A 22,431-nucleotide genomic window follows, 5' to 3' on the forward strand; every position below is an offset into this window, starting at 1 on the left:
CGGAGAAGCCTAAGTACCACGTTTGAGCTTTGTAAAGTAGGTGTAGAAGTATTTGTTGAGTTTAATCTAGCTCTTTTTACAGAGGTTAGTTTTAGTACAAAGTATGTTATTTAGATCGATACTGATTGACTTAAAATTTACTGATAAAGTAACCAAAAATAGTAATTATTGTTCTTATTTCGGTAAAGGCCTATTATTGAATGATCAGTGGACAGAACGGGCACGCGCAAGAGCCGTTCGATTTTCTCTTTAAAAGCTTTAATGCGACAACAAATATTATTATTAAGTTAATCGAATATTGCTAGTGATGTAATAATAATAATACTAATAAAATAATGTAATAACTGCAATGAAGCTCTGTCAGCTGAACTGATAATCAGATTGACAGAGACATCTATAATACTGATTGTTATTAACAGTTGTCAACAAATATCTCATACTGTTGTAATATCCGTTAAACGTCTGCTTATGTGATCTATTACGTGTACATAGAGATATGTCAATGTAAATGGCATTTATTTACTAAATAATCGTATTTTATGTAACTAGTTCCAGTGCGGGGTTTACGAATTGTGTTACATTATCTTGTTCACAACATAATAAATTGATATTATTATTTAAATTAAATTGACTGCTATTTATTTTCAAAATATTTGCAACATAAATTTTGCAAGTTAATAGATTCTTACCCAATGAAAATAGAGCTAATGTGCCATAATAAAATTATAGCCGGTTTTGCACCCTTCACGAGGGCATCCTCGTAAAGGATGTTGGAAAGTAAGTATATATAACTATACATCCTCCCTGAGAGGTGTTGGGAGTGCGGATACAGTTCTAGGTTCCCGTTTTCCACCTCGAGATCTTGGGAGTTACAATGGCAGGAGGAATATTTATATTTCTCCAACTTGTTTGAAACATCTGGAGTGCATTGGGGCGAGGTGCAAGGATTGGTAAACCTACTAGGTAATTCCCTGGGTATCTGAAATTACCTGATCAAGAAAAGTCTTCTTAAGAATATCGTTGTGCAGAGAGTTAGTACTGACATTAAGGATTGGTTGTACCTAAATGCTGCTTCGTAGCTCTGCCCAGGGTTTCCTTCCAGAACTTGATATTTGTTGTAAGGGGATCTACATTCTCTAAAACCCTCCTGGTTTCTTTTAATCAGAGGAGAGAGACTTTTTAAGTACTTCTAAAGATAGGAGAGGTCTCCTAGGGAGTTGGTTTAGGGTTATTCCAAATTACTCGCTACTTCTAGAATCTTCCTACAGAACCATTACTGGTTGATTGGTTTCATCAAATGAGGATGGTCCAAGCAATTATCTCTTCTGGTACAATATATTGGTCGTAGTACAGGAACGAATGATGCTCAATAATATCGAAGGGTGAAGAGTCTGTGATAGGGGACTCAGAAGTTAGTGCTCTGGACAACCACGCGGATTCAAATCCAGCAACCAGACCTTAGGTTTGCTCTTCCCAGAAATCTCGGACTACTCTCGGCCAGGTATTGGACCACATTGTCTATAATAAGAGAACACTATCTGGAAGACGACAATGCATTGAAAAAGACTCCTGGCGCCAATGGGATTGGCCACAAATAAAATGAAAACTGCTTTGAAAATTTATTTCAACAAATATGTATTATATACTTTACGTATGTTTGCATAACTACACAGAATATTTAACTGATTAAGGTTAGACGAACATAAAAATTTTAAAAATCACATAAAGTACTTTACTAGTGCAATAAACATTACTACGTAAAGTGAAGTAAATACCTGTCTTCATCGCAAAGGATGTGAAACTGTGTATTACGCTTCAATAATATTACATACAAAATTTAGAGAAGAAATAATATCGAAAAGATAATATTTAAAGGGTTATTTCTAAATCAAATCCAGAGATAAAATGAGTTAAATAAACAGTGGCGGAAAAAGGCGGTCTGCCCACAAAGTTACTACCTGAATTCTGATGAAATATCTACTGAAGTTATCCGTTTGTAAAATGATTGGCTATCTGCAGTGAATATGAAATAGAGACGAATAAGAGTAAAGGTATATAGACTTCAAATATATCAATAATAAATATTCAACAGCGAATGGGTTCTACAATATGATGGGACGGAGTATTAAACATTCGTACAATATACTTTTTTTTTTTACAGAAAAGAAATTACCTGAGATCTATCAGTAGAGGGAAAATGGCGGCTCTGGCGCACCTAAATTGTGCCAGATCCATACACCGCCAAACCTGACCGGGTAATCATCGAGTTCAACGAAGCTGTAAGCCATACCCATCAGCACCATTCTACCCCCACCTATCATCGAATTTGACGAGGCTGAAATCCGCACCATCACAAAAAAAAGAGGAATCGTTTTAAAAGATCTAAAGATTTAAATCGGTAAAGGTATACTCAGATCACAGAACTGTTAAATAATAATTTTGTTCAGAATAATGTTTGAAATAAATAGGTTTATGACAGAGAAGTTTAAAATAAACAACAGACTAAAGGTTTTTTTTAAGCGTATGCTTATTTTTTTCGAAAAATAAGGGCCCCATTTCACAGCAAAACTATGACCCGAAAAAATTTTAACTCTCAATACCTTCTCAAGTAATGGATCTGTTCTCAAGAAAACTATAGCATACTACTCACTAAAACAGAGTATGTAAGAGCACAAAATTTCATACGAATAATCTGTTGTTTACTGTGGGAGTTATTAGGGCCCCATTTCATAGCAAAACCATGACCCAAAAAAATTTCAACTGTCAATATCTTCTCAAGTAATGGATCTGTACCCAAGGAAACAACAGCATATAACTTATAACTCAGTAAAGTTTAGTATATAAGTGATCAAAATTTCATGCCAATAATGTGTTGTTAACTGCGGGAGGTAGTTGTAGGTCCAGGAACATCAATTAGTAAAGCTGCTAAAAAGCTCCCAGTCGCTGGAGTTACCCTACTGTACAAAGTGAAAGGTAAATCTAGAGTCAGCAGACGAATGGAGCCATGTACAGTACTCTCCTCTGCGGAAGAAATTTTTTTTTTCGTTTTGTGGATCACGTCCGTTGCCAGAGCTGGGTTTCCCATCACTAAAAGCCATCTACTGATGAGTGTGTGGCAGCTTATTAAAAAACTAGATATACCGACCCCTTTCAATAATAACCTACCAGGTAACTCTTGGTAGAAAGCATTCCGGAACCGTCATCCTATCATTGCAAGAAGGATAAGCGAACTGTTTCTTGAGCCAAAGTAACCAATACTAGTTTGAACGTTTTGTATAATGAAGTTTCTCGATAATTGAATGACGCAGATGCCCTAGAAGGTTTGAACGAAATTAAAACTCTCCGGTAGTATAGTTGTATAAGGGTTGATCGTCAATAACTGCATGAAAAAGCGTAATGTTGAAAAATATTACATTATTTAGGTAGGCCAATTTAAAAACCGATTGTTATTAATTATGAATAAGACTGATTTTTTTGTTAAAAATCTAAGTGGAACAGTGATTTAGGTATTTTGAATTTTTTAGGTCGTTTCAGGAATATACTTGCTGTCAATCACTGGTCCCACCCCATGTCAAACACTGGTACCACCGAATATTCGGTATGTCAATCACCGGGTCATCGAAATACTTGAAAAAAGTAATAATTTTTGGTTGACATAAAAATCGAATTTACTGAATACATAATACAATCTAATGGAGCGGCACAATTGTACCAACCAACACCTGGAGCCAAAATAACGGAAGATATTCTAAACGAAACTCGAATTTTTTCTTAAGCTCTAAATTACCGGTCCCTTCACCCTATTTGTTTTGTGTGAGTGCTTTTTTAAACTCATTTTTCGAAAAAAATAAGCATTCGCTTGAAAAAAACCCTTTAGTCTGTTGTTTATTTTAAACTTCTCTATCATAAACCTATTTATTTCAAACATTATTCTGAACAAAATTATTATTTAACAGTTCTGTGATCTGAGTATACCTATAATAATAATAATAATAATAATAATAAAGCTTTATTAACACCCTTTACAGAGAAAAAGCCTCTCCATTGGAGGATTTAGAGTTCGATTTGTACAATTCAATTTAACAATTCTATAGAATGTAGTATAATATACTAAGAAAAAAAAATAGCAAGTAATCAAAAAATAATTAAATGAACAGTTAAGTATGCAAAATTTAGAACGTAATATACTGTAAACAAAATAAGCTACAAAATTTATAACAAAAATTACTTTCTTCTAAATTAATAAATTTAAATTCTTCATTAATAAATTATAACTGTTACATCTCAAAATAATTGTTTACAACTTTAGTCCATACACCTCTATCTCTTGCTGTGGTCCACCACCGGCAACCCACTCTATCTGCCATCTCATCTCTCCACCTCACTACTTGACGACCTCTTCTTCTCTTCCGATTTCTTGGCGTCCACTCAGAACTTCTCTTTGCCCACCTTTTATCCTCCATTCTGGCCACATGACCTGCCCATTTCCATTTTAATCGATGGGCCTCCAATTCTAAATCCTGCATTTTTCCGAATTTCCTTCGTACTTCCACAATACTTTTCTTTTCTTGCCTCTTTACTCCTAGCATACTCCTCAACAATTTATTTTGGGTTATTCGGAGCCTATTGGAAAGGTATTTGGTGAGGGCCCAGGTTTGACATCCATACAGAATGCAGGGATAAACGCACTGAGTAAGTACTTTTCCTTTCAGTTCATTCGAGAAATTTCCTTTAAAAATACTTTTAAGTGCCCAAAATTTCTTCCATCCCCTATTAATCCTTTTATACAATTCTTCCTCTCTCCTGCAATTAAAAGAGATCGTTTGTCCTAAATAGTTAAAATCTTCTACAAATTCTAGTTCCTCTCCTTCGATTCTAAAACCTTCCCTTCTCCCATTGGTGAGAATTTTGGTCTTCTTCCAATTCGGTATTAATCCCGCTTTCTTGCATTCTTTTAGCAATTCGGCTAGCATTTCTTCCGCCTGTATCAGATTTGGTGCGAAGATTACAACATCATCAGCGAAGCGAAGGTGATTGAGGAACGCACCATCTACACAGATTCCTCTCTTCTCCCAATCCAGCCTTCTAAAGATACTTTCCAATACACAGTTGAATAGCATAGGAGATAAAGGGCAACCCTGTCTCACTCCCCTCTCTAGACTAAAGTCTTTTCTTCTCCTCTCCAACATAATGTAGGCCTTATTGTTAGAGTAGATTGCCTTAAGTAGGTCGATGTACACCTTCTCCACTCCGATTTCCTGTAGAGCTAACCAAATAGCTTGATGTTCTAACATATCGAATGCCTTTTGGAGATCAACAAATATTAGGTATATTTCCATTCTATACTCTCTACATTTTTCCACTACCTGGTTTACTGTCTGAAGGTGATCAATTGTTGAGTACGAAGGAAGAACAAGCAGGTTCTGAGTATACCTTTACCGATTTAAATCTTTTAGATCTTTTATAACGATTCCTCTTTTTTTTGTGATGGTGCGGATTTCAGCCTCGTCAAATTCGATGATAGGTGGGGGTAGAATGGTGCTGATGGGTATGGCTTACAACTTCGTTGAACTCGATGATTACCCGGTCAGATTTGGAGGTGTTTGGATCTGGTACAATTTAGGTGCGCCAGAACCGCCATTTTCCCTCTACTTCTATCAATAAAAGAGAGAAAATATGTCATGAAATATTCATACTATATTGGGAAATTTTTTTAATGGATCCCAGCAAACTCTGTATCTTAGCAACGTAGGTGGTAAAGTCGTTAAGGGTACCGGAAATGGTGGAAAACCGCCTCCAAAATTACACCTAAAATTAACTTATTATGTGTAAAACTGTCCTTATCCAATTATCAAGTTTAATGGAAACAAAATTGGATTTAGAAGAAAATCAAGAAAAGCTGAAAAATACAACTACAGGAAATCCACATTATCGGCCACATAAACTGACATACAAACAGTCACAAACATTAATGGGGGGCCTACAGAACGTTTATCGATTAGTGTCATTCTTTAGCATGAGTAATTTGACCGATCTCCATACTTCCTAATAGCAGTAGTAAGAGAAAGTAAGACTTCTGAATGTTTTGGGAAGAGAAATATGATCCTGCGGAGAAAATCTCCGCATTACTCACCTGCTCTACAGCAATTATATAAAATAGTGCCTACTGTAAAAGTAAAAAAAAAACCAGAGAATATAAAATAATTTAAATATTAAAAATGATATATTTAAAGAGCAAGACATTCAATACAATAGGGAACACAAAGGTTTAGATAATAGTTTATGAGGATATATTTTAAGGTATCTCCTAAGGGATATTGTATCATAGCACGCAACACTCACGTGAATAGCACCAACCACTTTTATAAATACATCTTTTATATACTGCCTTATTTATTCTTGCTACAAAAAATACGTATACATGTATATTTATACATATTGTAAGGTAGAATTTTTAACATAAATTATATTTATATTTTTTAAAAATGGAAGTCTTTATACTGGCAGCAGTTTGCCTGCAGCAAAGCAGTCTCCACGAATTCGGTCCATGAGGAATATAAAAATAACTTTGCCTCTTCAAAGGGAATGTAAAAGCAAAATGAAATCATTTTATTAATCCTCCAATTACTTCAATGGGTTTTTAAGAAGTGGAAGCCTTGATTTTATTTCGTCCTCTAACAGAACCTAATCACTTAGCGACAAGAAAAGGATTAGCTCAGAGGGAAATCGACTGGACTCCTACGCGAAGATCCGGAGTTCGGGTTTAACTGCTGGCCTTTACATTTTCTTTGCCTGAAGTTTCTTACAGCTTACTATCCGGTAATTAATAGTGTTGTTCGTAACGAGAGAGCACTCTCCTAAGACTAGCGATGAACTTGAAAACAAAAGCTCCAGGCACCAATAACCTTAGATATCGACGCGCCTTATACGTACTGTGCAAGTGCAAAAGGCTCAGGGTACGGCTCTTCGTACAGAAAAGAAAGGCAATGTTTTTATATTTGGCCAAAGAGTTCTTCACCCAGACTCCTGAGTCTAGCCAAGCAGATAGAATTGTAAAAAGTTCTTTAAACAGAGGATGCCACAATATCTCACTGTGTTGCTTTGAGGCTCCCATGTAATCTAAGAGATAGCTACCAAACCAAATCCACTGCCGTATAAAAGATCCACTGTGGCTCCCTTAAGAGACACAAGTTTTTGCATAGAATATAGTCGTTTATAAAGTATTGGAATATACAATGTAGAATGTGTTTAATGATGAACTCCCAGTTGACCCATAGATTCGCTAAACGCTAATATCTCTGCAGGATAGTGTTTGTGAGTCATTAGGTGTCAGCGTAAGTATTGTCCGGGTTCAGAAGTACGGATTTCCTGTAGTTTGTTTTTTAAGTTTTCAAATATTTTTTTTTTTTTAAATCATTTTTCATTAAACTTGATACACTACGTAATTGTAGTAGAACTTTATATACTTCATCAAACCTAAACTAACCAAAGGATGCCACAATAGACAGAATGAGGAATGGAATAATTCCAGTGGTTAGCGAACTGGATTCCCACGTTATAAACCAAAACGTTATTGCGGACGAAAAACTTTTACCAAGTTCTTGTTTTACTCATTCAATCGATTTGTACCATCAGTTTTAAACTTTTTTCCAATAAAATTCGATCTGGGAGGGACGTTCCCCTCTGAAGTGCCAATTTAGATACAGTCCAATCACTTAAACAGACCCCACTAAGAAGCAATGAATTATTATTTTTGGCTAATTTTCAGAGTTTAAAGAATATTCCTCAAGCGGAAGTATATAAATATTGAAAACTCACGGAAGTTGGCCATACATAAAAGTGTTGTTAGTATATAATTGTTTATTATCCATGTTCAGAAAACTCACCTGAAACAAAAATGAGAATAACAAAAAATTAATAAAAGAAAAAAGTTTATTCCATAAAAATAAATTAAAATTAACACTCGAAGTAAGAAAAACAATATAAATGTAAAATGTAGAGAACAACGAAATACAAAGTGCCCTTTATAACTACGCGGTTACGACAGCTAAGGGTTAGCTAACAATAACAATGAATAAATACGCCCTAGTGATGATTACAATTGTGTCTGATGTTATTACAATTGTTAATATTAAACATTTGTTTGTAACAATGAAACAAACCAGCCGACTAGGGTTGCAAACTTTTAATGCTCATTTATTAAATGTGTTACGTATTTCCCATCTAACACATTTCCTGTGTTAACCTGTGTGATAACTAATTTGAAACAGTGACTTTCTTCTCTTAAATTAACGCTGAGCTAATTAAATTTGGTAACTATGGGAACAAAATACCACTACAATGAAGTATTAGCGAAACTATAAATTTTACACAATTATGCAAACTAAAATCATGTTGCCGTTCAAACGTAATGCTTATTTAGAATTCTGAAAAAGGTTCAAAACCACAATGGAAATCATTTCTGAAACAGATTCAGTTACAAACACGGCCATACTTTTTCTTACGTCAATTCTCTCAATAAAGAAATCAGTAATTATATATTACGAGGCAGGCAGTCTCGAGTCCACTCATGTTAATATATTATGGAAATATTAATTTCTTAAGTCAAAGTCTCACTTTGTTACAATGAGCAGAGGTAGAACTGCTTTTTCTTTAATCATATCCTTTCTTTTCTTTTTTACAAATCAAGATCTCTTCAAGACAATGAATACGGAAAGCTACACAGGATACGAAGGAGTCGTAGCACAGCTGTAAGACGGCACAACTTTTCTACCTTTTCTTTTAAATACAAAAGAGCAGACATCTTTTCAGATGCTTTCTGAGATGGCGAATGTAAAAGGGTGATAGGGTTAAAGATCCCACGAATAAAGAAGTAGCAGGAGGAACAATGGATTTTTTTTTTTTATTCTGCCAAAAATGCATTGAAAGGAAATCTGTAGGTACTATATGAAGAGTTCTCGAAGATCTAAGAGCGATGAAATTCAACGTTCTAGCGTCTTTAAACAGTTCCTCAACTTTCCGTTCTTAATTTTATCTTCTTAAAAGTATTAATTTCCACAAGATCTAAAAGGCAGAAATCCTTAGATACATCTTCCAGGTTTATCAAATATATACAAAAAAAGCTATGCAGTTATGCAATACCGTAACAGCAAGTGTGCTCAAGTTTTGTGCAACCATAATAATAGAATAATTTTACATTAGACGCCCCTATAACTACATCTGGCGCAGAAAACCTGGTTACTCTAGTATTATTATATTGCTGGAAAAATTGTGTACAGTGTAAAGAAATGGCTTTCAACGACATAAACAAACTGTTGAGGTTTCTTTGGGGAAGTTTACCCCAATCTGTGCTATAATCTAGCTAACCGAATTCAAGGCCTTCTCAATAATCCTTCTTTTATAACCGCTTCATTCCTCTAAGTCCTCAAACCCCTCTTAAACTGGGGATGCCATTTCTTCTTCTGCTTCTTGTTAGAAACCTCTACACTTTCCGGGTTATTCCGCCAACTTATTTTTCTCCTTTCTCTATTAAGAAACCACAAATCAGTTCCTAAGTTCAGGACCATCTAATGTTTTTATTGTCTTCCACACATCTCTTTTCTTTACGTGTACGCAAATCTTACAAAATCAGGTAGGATTTCCAGAACAGGAACGGTTATAAAGGTTATCCACATCTGACCGCGATTCTACCTTTTATTTCCACACTTTCATCGTATTTGGCAGTCCCCAGCGCACCCAAAGTCTTGTAGGAATTGCTTGAAGGATGGCGATGCTTTCCTACTTGGTTCCCTTCTCCTAAATATTCTTGTTCCTGGTCGTCTTCATATACTTTTCTTTATATGAAAGCTCTCAATAGCGGAACAAACAATAAAATATAAAGTGTAACCAAAATAAGAACAAAGCAAAATTACATGCCAGAATTAGAGAAGTTCAGCTAGGGCAAAAATAATAGAAAACTAGTCCAAATTTGATTTCTGCAGAGCTAAAAACGGCTAGCTGGTTTAAAGACAGATTGTAGTTAGAAATGAAGTCAGGAGTAACTAACTGCATGACCCTATTATAAAGTTAATTACTATTTGATTGAATTAAACTAACCTGCTACCCGGAGGTGGAGATTTTTTAAAATTATTTTATTAATGCATTTAAAGTTAAATTAATTATAACGTTTTTTGGTCATTATATTTGATTACGATATAAATTTTTTTATTGGTAATAATATTCTCAGATTAAATGAGAAAGGTAATTAAAATGTTATTCTTCTCCGTTAATTTTCAATTAGTTAATTATTGAAGTTAATCTAAATGGCATGTAGTACCTGATGTTATCCAATCACTGAGTAAGATAACAATTAAACATAAAAGAAATATCTTAAAACCACGTCTACTAAGACTGTTTATTACCCAGGTCAAAGTGCAAATTGAATGCTAGTGAAACTAGTTAACGTTCTAATTATGAGGACGGAAGTTAATTAGAAACTTATTAGATTTGATAAACAATTAAGTAGAGACTTAAGGAAAGTTTAAGGTCAATTAAGATGATACCCAATATAAATAGCATGGCAGTTTGGTTCCTCAATAAACTGACTAGACTACGCTAGTGCACCTGTTTCTCAGGCGAACATAGAAGTTCTCAATGAACTTCACAAAACTATCCACCATTCAGAGCACAGGATAAACTATAAAGATTACAAAAAAAAAAAGTATAATTTACATCACTATAACTTGTCTGGATACAAAATACATTGTATAAAGAAAAGAATCGAAGAATCAACTATCAAGAATGACTAAAAGGCTGGAAGAGCACCAATTATGAATCTCAACTTCTTTTAAGAAAACCATCAATAGATTGCTCTGTATTTACATCAAATAGCAGCAGATTGCTGTGAGCTTGTAGCTCTAATTGACTGAAAATTTATAAGTAATAAGTCAACACTTAGCAAAAGATGAAATTTTAAAACAAAAATTACTACTTCGAATTTTTAAAGGAAAAAAAATCTTTTTAGATTATTTATCTAAATAACATCTTACAAGAAGAAGAACATAAGTATCAGAGAAGGTTGTGGAAATAACTTTGAGGTAATAAAGCTGGGCAAGGATGAGAATAAATGTCAGCAGGAGCAATTTAGAAAAAGGAAGAAAGTAGAAGGCGAAATAGAAGGAAATAAGGATAAAGGAAATTCAGGGGACAATTTAATATCAACTGATATTTCTTGATGGAAGCGCTGAACGAAGAGGAAGAAGAATTTTTTTAAAAAAACAAGAATTTATTGCATCGGTGCTTTATTTATTTTTAAATTTTATTTCCTTCTGAACTATTTATTTATCTACTGTACGGTCGAATAGAGATACAACTATTACCTTTACACTTTATTAGAATTATCTTGATAGATGAGTGCAATAAATAACTTTTCAAGACTAAAACAATAACTTGAGGTCCAGATATCGCCCTCGTCGCCTTAGTCCTTTATTTTAAATCCGTTTATTTATTCTTTCATTGAATACAACGTTTTGAGTCTTGGAGTTAGATAAGATTCGGAATAGGATCTGTTTCCAAATTACTGTCGCCAAAAAAAGATTTACAGTACCCATTCCTTGTAGGAGGTCTATTAGAAGAAAACTCATATTTATTTTTGAAGTATAGGGTTTTAACACTAGTGGTCACTTTTTATGGTAAAACGTTGCAAGTGAAAGTGCTACGATATCAGGTGGGTAAGAGCTGCAAGAAGGTCAAACAGAGGAAATCAAATTACCCGGAAATTCAAAAACTCTGTTCTGTAAAGATGAAGTTTTCACTTGAACAATTTCCTATATATTGCTGGGGCTATCTAAGCCTAGCATGAAGAACAACCTAAAACTTTTTATAATACTACAACAGTAAATGATCACACAATAACAATTAAAACCTTTACTCGATTCTTGTTAATAATTTGATTTGACTTAAGTCTATCCGTTCCTTAGCTTTACATCAGTAGGACAAGAGATACAATTCAAGGGGTACATGAGTACTATAACTGTCCACATTTTAAGGGATTACACTAATACGACTGAAGATACAGCAATTCGAAAAATGAAGGAAATGCAAAGCTCTCAAACTTTTTTATATCTCCTTCAAAAATTGAAATATCTAGAACATCGCAATTTTGCACAATTGTAGAGGTAAACGAGTACTATGATTATATCTATTTTCGCAGAGATTACACTAATGTGATTGAAGATACAGCGATTCGAAATATGAAGGAAATGTATAACTCCCAAACTTTATCACCTTACATTTCCTTTAAAACTGCAGGTAGAAAGGTGCAATTATACAGATTTGTAAAGGTAAATAAGTTCTTGAAATTTATAAAATAAAAACAAATAAATAAAATTTCGATTAGAAAATGCAACAGCCTACGAAGTAGGTGTGACTAAGGAAGTTTGAAGTAGGAATTATTCGAACATCCGCCTAATTCAGCAGATTTGGCTCCCTTCCGCTTCCACTTATTCACTAATTAATCATTTAATAGATAGAAAACGATCTGAGTGAAAAGAAGAGTTATAGCAGCTGAACTATTTTTCAGAAACGCATTCGAGAATGGAATCCATTTATTAGAAAAATGTTTGACCAGGTGCATTGTATTCGACCACTGAAAGCAATCCACGAAGAATAAACAATACATTTTTAAAGTAAAAAAAACTCCCAAGTCTTTCACTGGAAGGTCAAGATCTTCCACCTTGTCTACGTACTTCCTATGAAAAGGCAAAACTGGAACACGACCGCACTATGGACTCCCGACTATAGCCAGCTAGAGGAAGGAAGTAAAATATGCAACACACAAGAACAAGAAAGGAACAAATACAAGTTGGGTGTGTCAGTGTGAGCGACCTTGAGCATCACTAGCAGGGCATAGTCTTGCTTCCAAGTAGCACCACTCTCTCTCTTGAGAGGGAGAGGAGATGTACCCATGGAAGAAGAGGGTGGTAGCGTGTCCGGCAGTAATACTTCATCCAGTGCCTCCCCACCCAGGCAGGCCCTACTGGGCCGCCGGCAGGGCTGTCTGTGAAAGGCGGACTCCTGTAGCCCCGTCTTCATGCCAGTGCTAAGGTCAACTTACTGCGGCCATTCTTTACCCACTCATAAACCTCACCATCTTTGTACTCTTCTTCTCAGTCGGTGATCCTCCCACGTCTGCTAACTGTCTGCTTGATGAGTGTATAATGCCGCGTATCTTTCATATGCTACAACGCTCTTCGCACTTATTGCTTTCCTGTATTCACACACACTTCCCAGTTTTTGCTGCTCAAACAGTAAAAGTAATCGAACGATTATTATTTAAAATAGGATTCGCACAATTATTCTTTCATAAAAACTTACTGCAGTACACAATAATCGCCTCAGAAAACTACGAGTAGTTTGCCAATTTTAATCAATCGTCATCCAAAGCAATGTATTCTACAATAATAGAAGAGAAACATTCTCATAGCAAGGAGTGTGACATCTAGAAGATGAAATTGACCTTTCTTCATCCACTAACATAAAAATTAAAAGAAAAACTACGCAATTATGGTTAGCTGGAAGGATATAGGGAAGTATTTAAGTAAAAGAAATAACATTCAAAGCGAGAACCGTGTAATAACATTGTTGTACATTGAGCAAGTGTTCCACGCGTTAATTATTAAGTACTAATTAACTTGCGAACAATTAAACTAACAAGCTTCAGGGGAGGTTGGAAATTCAGAGCACAACTTGCTCCAGAATTGAAGAAAAGATCAAGTAATTTTGTATCAATTCTAAATGCTTATATAAATATCCACTTTTAATTATTAGATCAGGAGGTTATATATTTATGATATATGTGGTTTACTGGAGGACATAATTGCGAGTAATATTGCCACAATATTACAAGATTGATTTTCAATCCCTTATTGAGGGATCCTAGTCCAAATCAAGGATCTGGAAGAATTGCTCTGGGAAACCTACTATCCCAGAAGGGAAGCGAAAATAAATAATGTCATTATTAAAATGTAACAACAATTACTACATTTATATATCAAAGCAGCAGAATAGTGCAGCCTGTAATATGCAAAAGCAATTCAAGTAATATTAATGTAAAATAGTGTTTAGTAAATGGGATAATACAGAGGAAAAGCATGGGATATTAATGATTAGAAAGGGTCAAGACAAAAGGGCCTACCAACCCAAGTGGGTGGGTGGCCAGTTACCACCACGGCCTGATGAATATATCAATACGGCGTATCCAATAACCCTCGGCCATACACGCATTATATTATCGGACAACAAGTTTGCCTAATTTGGATTTTTCCAGAATGTGTAAGACTAACACTTTTCGCCATGAAATTAACAAAAAAATAATAGTTTTTAGAGAGATTGGCCGTACTTAGGTGACTGCATTGACCTGATATTAATAATTCCACTGCACCATTGAATTAATAATTAATTAGAAGCCTTCATTAATTATTAACAAGACAATAGGCCTGCCTCATTAACATACAAGATTAGACAACAGTTATGTCACTAAGAATAATTTAATAAATTGTTTAACAAAATATACCCTATTTATATATTTTCATTGAAATTTATTTTATATCACATGTCATTCGGTCATGTTATTTCACTGTAATACTATATCTATAGAGATAAGAGAAATAATACGTGCGGCAGGAAGGTTTTTTCACGGCACCAGAAACAGTTTTATAGGAAAGAAAGAAGTCTCTGCGCGAGTCAAAGTCGCTGTTTTTAAAACTGTTTTTCTACCGATTCTGGTGGAAATGCGCTATTTAAGAAAGATTTTAGGGAAAACGAAGAGAGATAGAATCCATAAATGCGACAGTTAGAAGAGAGACCTGGACATTGAACCGGTCATAGAGATTATTAAAAGGAATCAACTCAGATGGTTCGGTCAGGTTATGAGAATGGCAGAAAATAGAATTTCTAGGGTAGTGTACGAAGCACGTACAGAAGGAAGAAGACGACACGGCCGCCCTCGAAGGACATGGGAAGAACAGATAAGAGAGTACTTGTTGGAGAAGGGTGTAGAATGGAGGAAGGGGAAGGAGCTTGCTTGGGATAGGAGTGAATGGGGAAGATTAGGTAAGGCCTCAACACTGCCTAGGCGCTAGAAGAGGATAGACTATGATGATGATGATATTGTATCTATTCATATGTATGGATGGGTGATCTTCAACTGAAATTATTTGTTGCATTTTCTTTTCTTTCAAATTAACTTACAGGCGTTTACTTTCATAGTATCAGCACTCTTTTCATTTTGTCGCATCAACATTAAATAAAATCCAAGGCAGGGAATATAGTTTAGTACAGCAATACATCATAGCTTTGCGGGCCCCACCTCTAACCACTCGGCTGCCGTGACGCCTTGAACAAACCAACGTTTATTAGAAGCTGAAAGAATTGCTTTTAACCAACTATGTTACCTACAAAATGAAACCTACACCACCAGTAAAGGAACTAAATCAACATTATGTGTTTCTGGATGACTTAAAAGGAGGGGAAATGGCTAACAAATTTTCTGATAAAAATATATACTGCAAGAGAAAAAAGGGACACACGGGTTAACTAGCAAATACTTGGTTAAAAGTACGATGTTATATCACGATATATACGCCTGTTTGAAAGCCATAAATGCTGGTTTAGAGTTTAACAGCGGGTTGAAGCTGAAAAATAAACTTTCATCTCTTTTTTTTTAACAGCTCATTTATTTCTTGGATTTTTTTATATTTTTTTTTTATTTTGTATATGTTGTATCAAAGTGGAAGTAGATTCATGTTATCCAATAAAGCTTTCAGAACTTTCAGAAATAGTAACTTTTCATAAATAACCAAGTTCAAAACCTCTCCTGCTAGCATGTGTTTAAAATAAACTGTGTGGTGTAACTCATAAACTCTTTAAACGTTTTCAAAACTTGACCAATCATTATTGCTATTTTCATCAACTCTAAGGAAGCAAGACCGACAAGTAAAGTTTCTTCGATACTAGCAGCAGTAACTTTAGGCTGCAGTTCGTAGAACTTCAAACATCATTTAATCGGAGAGCGCGTAAATCAGAATTATTTTTAAGAGAATAGTTGCATTTATACACCGAAGGATGGATTAAGAACAAAGAAAATTCAAGTTTCCCTTTATTTAGAGAAAAAAGTCGTATTTAGGAGAGACTTAGCTTTGGAGCTTTAAGTTAAGCACCAAGTGTATATAAGCTGTACCAGATTCTCTACGCGTATATTTATGTAATGCATAAAATAAATGGAAATATTCCAGGATGTATCTCATTATTAAAGGATGCACGTTCAATGTTCCTATATTCAATGCAAAAGCAGTATGATATATCGTACATGTACGCTCAGAGTCAACCAAGTTATCCTGATGGAAAAAAAGCCAACCTAATTTTAACTGAATACCGAATAAAGACTTGGTAATATTTAATATTACAGGTTTTCTATATTTTCCTAAGTAACCTGTTACTTTGTTCCGCAAACCTGTTCCGCAGAAATAATGATTTTCGACATATACAGAAATTATAATAATAAACAAAATTCTTTTAATAATTTTTTACTTAAAAATGGGCCAATCAATATTTTGAATTTACTACCTACTTCCTGCCAATAATCCTTTCTTAAGAATAATCAAATTCTATGTTATCTTTTCACTCAAAATATATTTGTGAATCAATTCAACAGTAATGATTTTCGTGGTTTACACGAAGCTAAAACAAACTCTTAGATAAGGCGGATTTACGAGGGTCGTTTGAAAAGTCCGTGCAAAAATAAAAACTACTTAATTTTTTGGGGTAAACCTTTTTTATTTTTCAACATAGTCTCCTTTTAGGCTTATACACTTCGTCCAACGCTGCTCTAGTTTGTTGATCCCTTCCGAATAATAGGATTTGTCCAAGTCTGAAAAATAGCTATTCGTTTCTGCAATCCTCCTCCTCGTTTGAATAAAATCTTTTTCCCGCCAGCCATTTCTTCATATTGGGGAACAAATAGTAGTCCGAGGGAGCCAAGTCTGGAGAATAGGGGGGATGTGAAACGAGTTGGAACCCTATTTCCATTAATTTTGCGACCACAACTGCTGAGGTGTGAGCTGGTGCGTTGTCGTGATGGAAAAGGACTTTTTTGTGGGCCAATCGTGGGCGTTTTTCTTGCAGCTCGGTTTTCAAACGGTCTAATAACGATGAATAATATACACCTGTAATAGTTTTACCCTTTTCCAGATAGTCGATGAGGATTATTCCTTGCGAATCCCAAAAGACAGTCGCCATAATCTTTCCGGCCGAAGGAACGGTCTTCGCCTTTTTTGGCGCAGATTCCCCCTTGGTAACCCATTGTTTAGATTGTTCTTTGGTCTCAGGAGTGTAGTGATGTATCCATGTTTCATCCACAGTGACGAAACGACGCTTAAAGTCCTGCGGATTCTTCTGGAACAGCTGCAAACCGTCCTTGCAACACTTCACACGATTTCGAAAATTTGAAAATCACTCGACTTCCTCGATTCAAACGAATGCCAAACACAAAGAAATAGACCGATCTGGCTGAAACTTGGTGTGTGTTCTTCCAAGAGATGCTACTAACTAAACATAACCTCGATACGCGCCAGTGGTGCCATCTCTCTGACTTTGCACGGACTTTTCAAACGACCCTCGTACTTTTGTCCATCACAAATTATTGATCCAATTTGGAATTGATTCAGATATGTTACCAGAAAATTATCGGAATCATCTTGCCAGGGTTAAATAACGTAGTACCATTTTTAACTTTTCATTCACTTCTAATGATTCATTCGGATGATTCCATTCAAATGAAACTGTATAAATACAAAATTGAATCACAATGCTTGACAATTTGGCTAATAATCAGCCCCTAATAAGCTGTCTTTGATTTTTGTATTGTGCTTTAAGAAAATATAAAAATGCGTCTATACATAAAAAAAGGCGAATATCAGCAGAAGTGCCTCATGACTGAATACAATCTGTGGTTTATAAGTTTTTTGTACGCAGAAGCCCTCAGTTTCAAGAAGATTGTGTTAAGAGAAGGACGTGCCAGTGATCGCGCGTGAGGTGATAGTCAATAATCAACCTTATCTTCAAGCATGTCAACATTTAAGGTTCGTTGAAGGGCGGAGTCTTTGTCATCAGCCTCTAAGACAGTGTGTTGCTCAAGCTGCACATTACCTATTGCTGAACTCAGTCTGTGGGTAGAGAAAATCCAAGGAACGGCAACTGGGAATCGAACCATGGGATCTCAGTGTAGGAGCCAATAAGCCAATTCTTTCTCCAATAAACGTTACTATTGTTATTTTTATAAAACATACCTTTCGTACGTTTTCTTCGAACAATTCTTCCCGGATCACTATCGGTACAGTTTTTACAGCAATCAAAGCCAAACCTATTCCAGAGCCAAATGGGCTTGCAATAGGTGGCAATTTTCATCAAATTATCTATTTCAAGAACCTCAAGATATATGCACATCTCTCTTTAAAACTTCTTTGTTTATGTTTCATTCTAGTGCCTTTTGTCATCGCTATGAAACCGTAAATATAGTTAACTTAAAGTGTAACTATTAAAGAGGTGTCACGGTTGCCACATAGGCTAGACCCGCAAAGCTAAGATGTATTGTTGGTTAGTGGGTTCGATTCCCTGATCTAGGTCTTGGTTTTTATTTAATGGTTAATGTGAGAAAATTATAGTGAAATACGCTTTACTATTTGCCTCCATCCACGACCCCTAATTTGGTTAGTTGGACGTAAAGACCTCCTGATTAAGGATAGGCATTATTTACTACTAAGGAATGAATGCTTTATAATATAAGGAATATGCTTTATAAGCAAAATTAAGGGAGATGATGTGTAGATATTTAGAAGTAAATTATTCCCATTTGGATATTTAGCCGAATCTGAGTAGTGAGATCAGAGTTCTGTTAATATAAACCTAACTATTCCCATTAGAACTACTGGGAAGTGGGATGGGTAACAGCATCAAACATATCCCGGCAGTAAAGTGAATCCCAATAGAGATTCGAGGGACACTGAACAGTCTCCTATGTCCCTCAACTACTTTAATGAAGTTACCAAAGGCAGGCGATCACATTGCCGGGCCCCTTTCCCCCTTTAGCCAATACTGGTAGTGTGGATTCTGTTGCTATTGACACGGCCCTCATTTTACTGATGCTATCCATTACAATCCTATTAGTCTATTTGAGGTATTCCCTCTTTTACTGAGACCGGCCGGTCGACCTCACAATATCCTGCTATTAAAACAATCTATGGAGTAGGACGGTATGTAGGGCTAATTATTTAGAGGAGAACCAATAAGAGCTCTCACATTGTTGCAACATATTATATCATAAATCCAGCCCCCAGCCTTTATGAGTGGAGGTATTGTACCCTTCAATAATTAATTTTAAACACAAATGATTATAATTTAATATCCTACATAAATCATGCAATAAAGCAATTAACTAGTAAGTTATTTCCAAGAGATGAAGAAAAAGCTCGCGACGCGCTGATAAATTCGAGACAATGAGGACATTTATATGGGCAAACTTAAATTGTGAGAAAGAAAATAATACTAAACATTTAAAAATCATTAATTTGTCCGTTAGAGACCATTAAAAAATCCTTCAAGCTAGACGCGATAAATTTCGTTAATTAGAATACCATAAGTATACAAAGTTACATCTAAAAACAAAAGTTGCATCGTTTAAACAAAAACTGCTAACATCTGACTGGCAAAAAAAAGAAAAGTCCAAAACTTTTACTAATAAATTAAAATTAAACATTTTAGAACAGCACAGTTAGAAAACTGTTGATGTTATTAAAGTTCATTATATTACGGTCATCATAAATAGTGGCCTGACGAGGCACTAAGTTTGAAGTAATTAGATTTTAAGGAATAAGATGATGTAGGAAGAAAGTTTATGCGAGCAACTAATCTGAGTCCGCTTTAAGCTCAGCTACACTTTGCAATTTGCCATTAACTAATTAGACATCTTGTATATTTTCTACATTTGTATATTCAATGTTTACAGTACACTTATGAGGGGATGAAACTGATTAAATAATATGTTTTTTTCATTTAATCGATTTCCTTCTGAGCAATAAATCAGTACAATGATGTGTAGCATGATGCATATTGGAGTAGCAAACCAGTAGGTATACTTGTATATAATTTATGAATTCTATGGAACAGTATATATACAGATATATTGGTCCATACAGTGTACAAAGCACATCTGGCTGTATATTATATATCGAACAGGAATATTCATTCCTTTAAGGACAGTATTGATTCTGTTAGGATTTGGCATTCGTCCATCTTTAGAAGACACACACACACACACACACACACACACACACACACAGCCACTCATATACACGCTGCATACTACACATACTTCAAGCAAACCAAGAGAACGTGTACGGCCGAGAACTGATCAAATAAATCCGTATTTGGGTTGTTAGGATTTGGACTAAAGGGTTCCTACTTATCTGTTCATTCAAGAGAGTTTGCACCGTAACGCTCAATGGCTAAATATTGCGTGTACAAAAAGTAGAATATTATTGGCTAATTATATTGGTAGTAAATTAACATTATTTACTGCAAGATAATCAATGCGGTTAAGTTCTTGGATATTTTGGTAATTAGTACTTTTTCTAATGAGAAGCTAAAAAAAAAGAGATGATACTAGTGGCTGTTTGGTTACCTTTTTCTTTCTAGCAACTCTGCAGCTGACCGGTCCATTGTGGGAAATTTAAACCGAGTAGACTATAAGGTAGACAAAAACCATAAAGAGTCCGGGCGCAAGCAATGTCACGCCTTTTATTGTTAATAACATAATTTATAGATAACTAAAGAAACCGCTGAAGTGACAAAGCCTCGAAAATCTGTCGAAAATTGACAACACGCATGAGTGCTTAGAAAGCAGAAGCACATTTACAGCGTACTCCCAATTATCCGGGCTATTGATGGGGAGACTTGGCAAGGATAATCGAAAAACAAGGATATTTATGAATACATCAATAAAACGCCTTATAATCAATCCGGTAAATCAATCAATACTTCTAACAAATTGCCGCAAGACCTACCACGTAAACAATACGAGTGTTTATGTAACCGAAATTAAGTCAGCTACTTCACACATTCCTAACTAAAAACGGTCACGCGCCTATGATTATAACGGAAATGGAAACAGGATAAGGCGGAAATTTGTTTTTAATTTACTTTATGCGCCGGGTAATCGGGATTATACTTAATACTTCTATTACACATAACTTGTTAGGAAAGCGGCGCTCAGTGTATGCAAGCCATGCAAACACCAGTGCTTGGCGTGCATGCATACTGAGTATGAAAGGTAGGGGAACCAAATAATGATCAAATCTTTTTTACAATTTTTCTGCATAGTAATCTGATAATTTTGTTGGATTAAATCTATATCATGCCGATCTATTTTGTCCAGGGCAAACACTGGCCTATCTTGCCTAGGCTGGTAAAGGCACTCCTGTGCAAAACAAGGCTTCGTTACAAGTCTGGTGCGAAGAAGTTTCTTTGCCCAGTAACACGTTAAAGGGCGGTCACCCCGTTAATTTGCATATTAACTAAGTAACATGCAAGTAGATTCATATTCGCACTTTAACTAAGTAAACCAGGAAATCCTGTACCCAGTCTCTGTGCGCATTAAAATTTCATAAAACAGGCTCAAAGTTATTTTAAAGAAAACAGAAGAATCTTTTAATTCAAAATGTTTTTTAATAAAATGGCCATAACTTCTGCCCAATCTCGTATCTTTTATCCAATCTTAGTTCTAATAAGTCTTTAGAAGAGAGGGCCCATTAACAAGTAATTCTTTCGATTAAAATTAAGTAAAAGAGTTGAAAGAATTTATTTAATTAGGTTAGGTGATAGACGTAAACGGCGGAATAACTAAAGAAATTAGTTGAAGAATTGGAACAGATTGGAGAGTACACAATAAATATCAGAAATTATACAAATCAGATATTGAAATTAAAAGAAAGAAGAAATTATGGAACTCAATCTAATTTATGCTTGCAAAACCTGGCCAGCAATACAGTATAATTCACTAAAATTGTGAAGGACGGTAAGAAATATGATGAGAAGTATGCTGAAAATAAGAAGAAGGGAAATGGAAATGGGTGAGGAAGAATGTAGAGAGGTAGCTGTTGGACAAAAGAAAGTAAAAATGTGGCCAGCGAGATTGTTCGATCTACTGATAAGAGATGGACAAAGAAAATACTGGACTTGGAAGGCCTGCGGAACTGAACAGTCTCGAGAGGCAGGCCGAAAAACTAAATAGGAACAGGAAACGAAAAAGGTGTAAGATGGTGTAACTTCGAAGAGAGTAGCTTTGGATCGGTACAAATGGAGAAGTATCTGCAGCAATGTGAAGGGCCGAATGAATGAAAT

The 22,431-nt window shown here is 35.3% G+C and overlaps 1 protein-coding gene across 45 annotated transcripts in view; it reads right to left on the reverse strand.

Moving 5' to 3' along the window:
* LOC141454744 (uncharacterized) overlaps window positions 1-22,431 on the reverse strand; it is a 405,562-nt gene that overhangs the window by 67,719 nt on the left and 315,412 nt on the right. For 3 of the 45 annotated variants that reach the window (XM_074129564.1, XM_074129486.1, XM_074129412.1), the window contains exon 1: window positions 7,819-7,846. The exons of the other annotated variants lie outside the window; for them this stretch is intronic. In XM_074129564.1, coding sequence (XP_073985665.1) covers window positions 7,819-7,831 — 13 coding nt within the window. In that variant the 5' untranslated portion in view covers window positions 7,832-7,846. Of the gene's footprint in view, window positions 1-7,818; window positions 7,847-22,431 lie in introns of those variants that run through there. 45 annotated transcript variants of the gene reach the window in all.

Source organism: Rhodnius prolixus, unplaced genomic scaffold, assembly GCF_049639745.1.
Source record: "Rhodnius prolixus isolate KJV_2025 unplaced genomic scaffold, Rpr scaffold_1, whole genome shotgun sequence".
NCBI classification, from domain to species: domain Eukaryota; kingdom Metazoa; phylum Arthropoda; class Insecta; order Hemiptera; family Reduviidae; genus Rhodnius; species Rhodnius prolixus.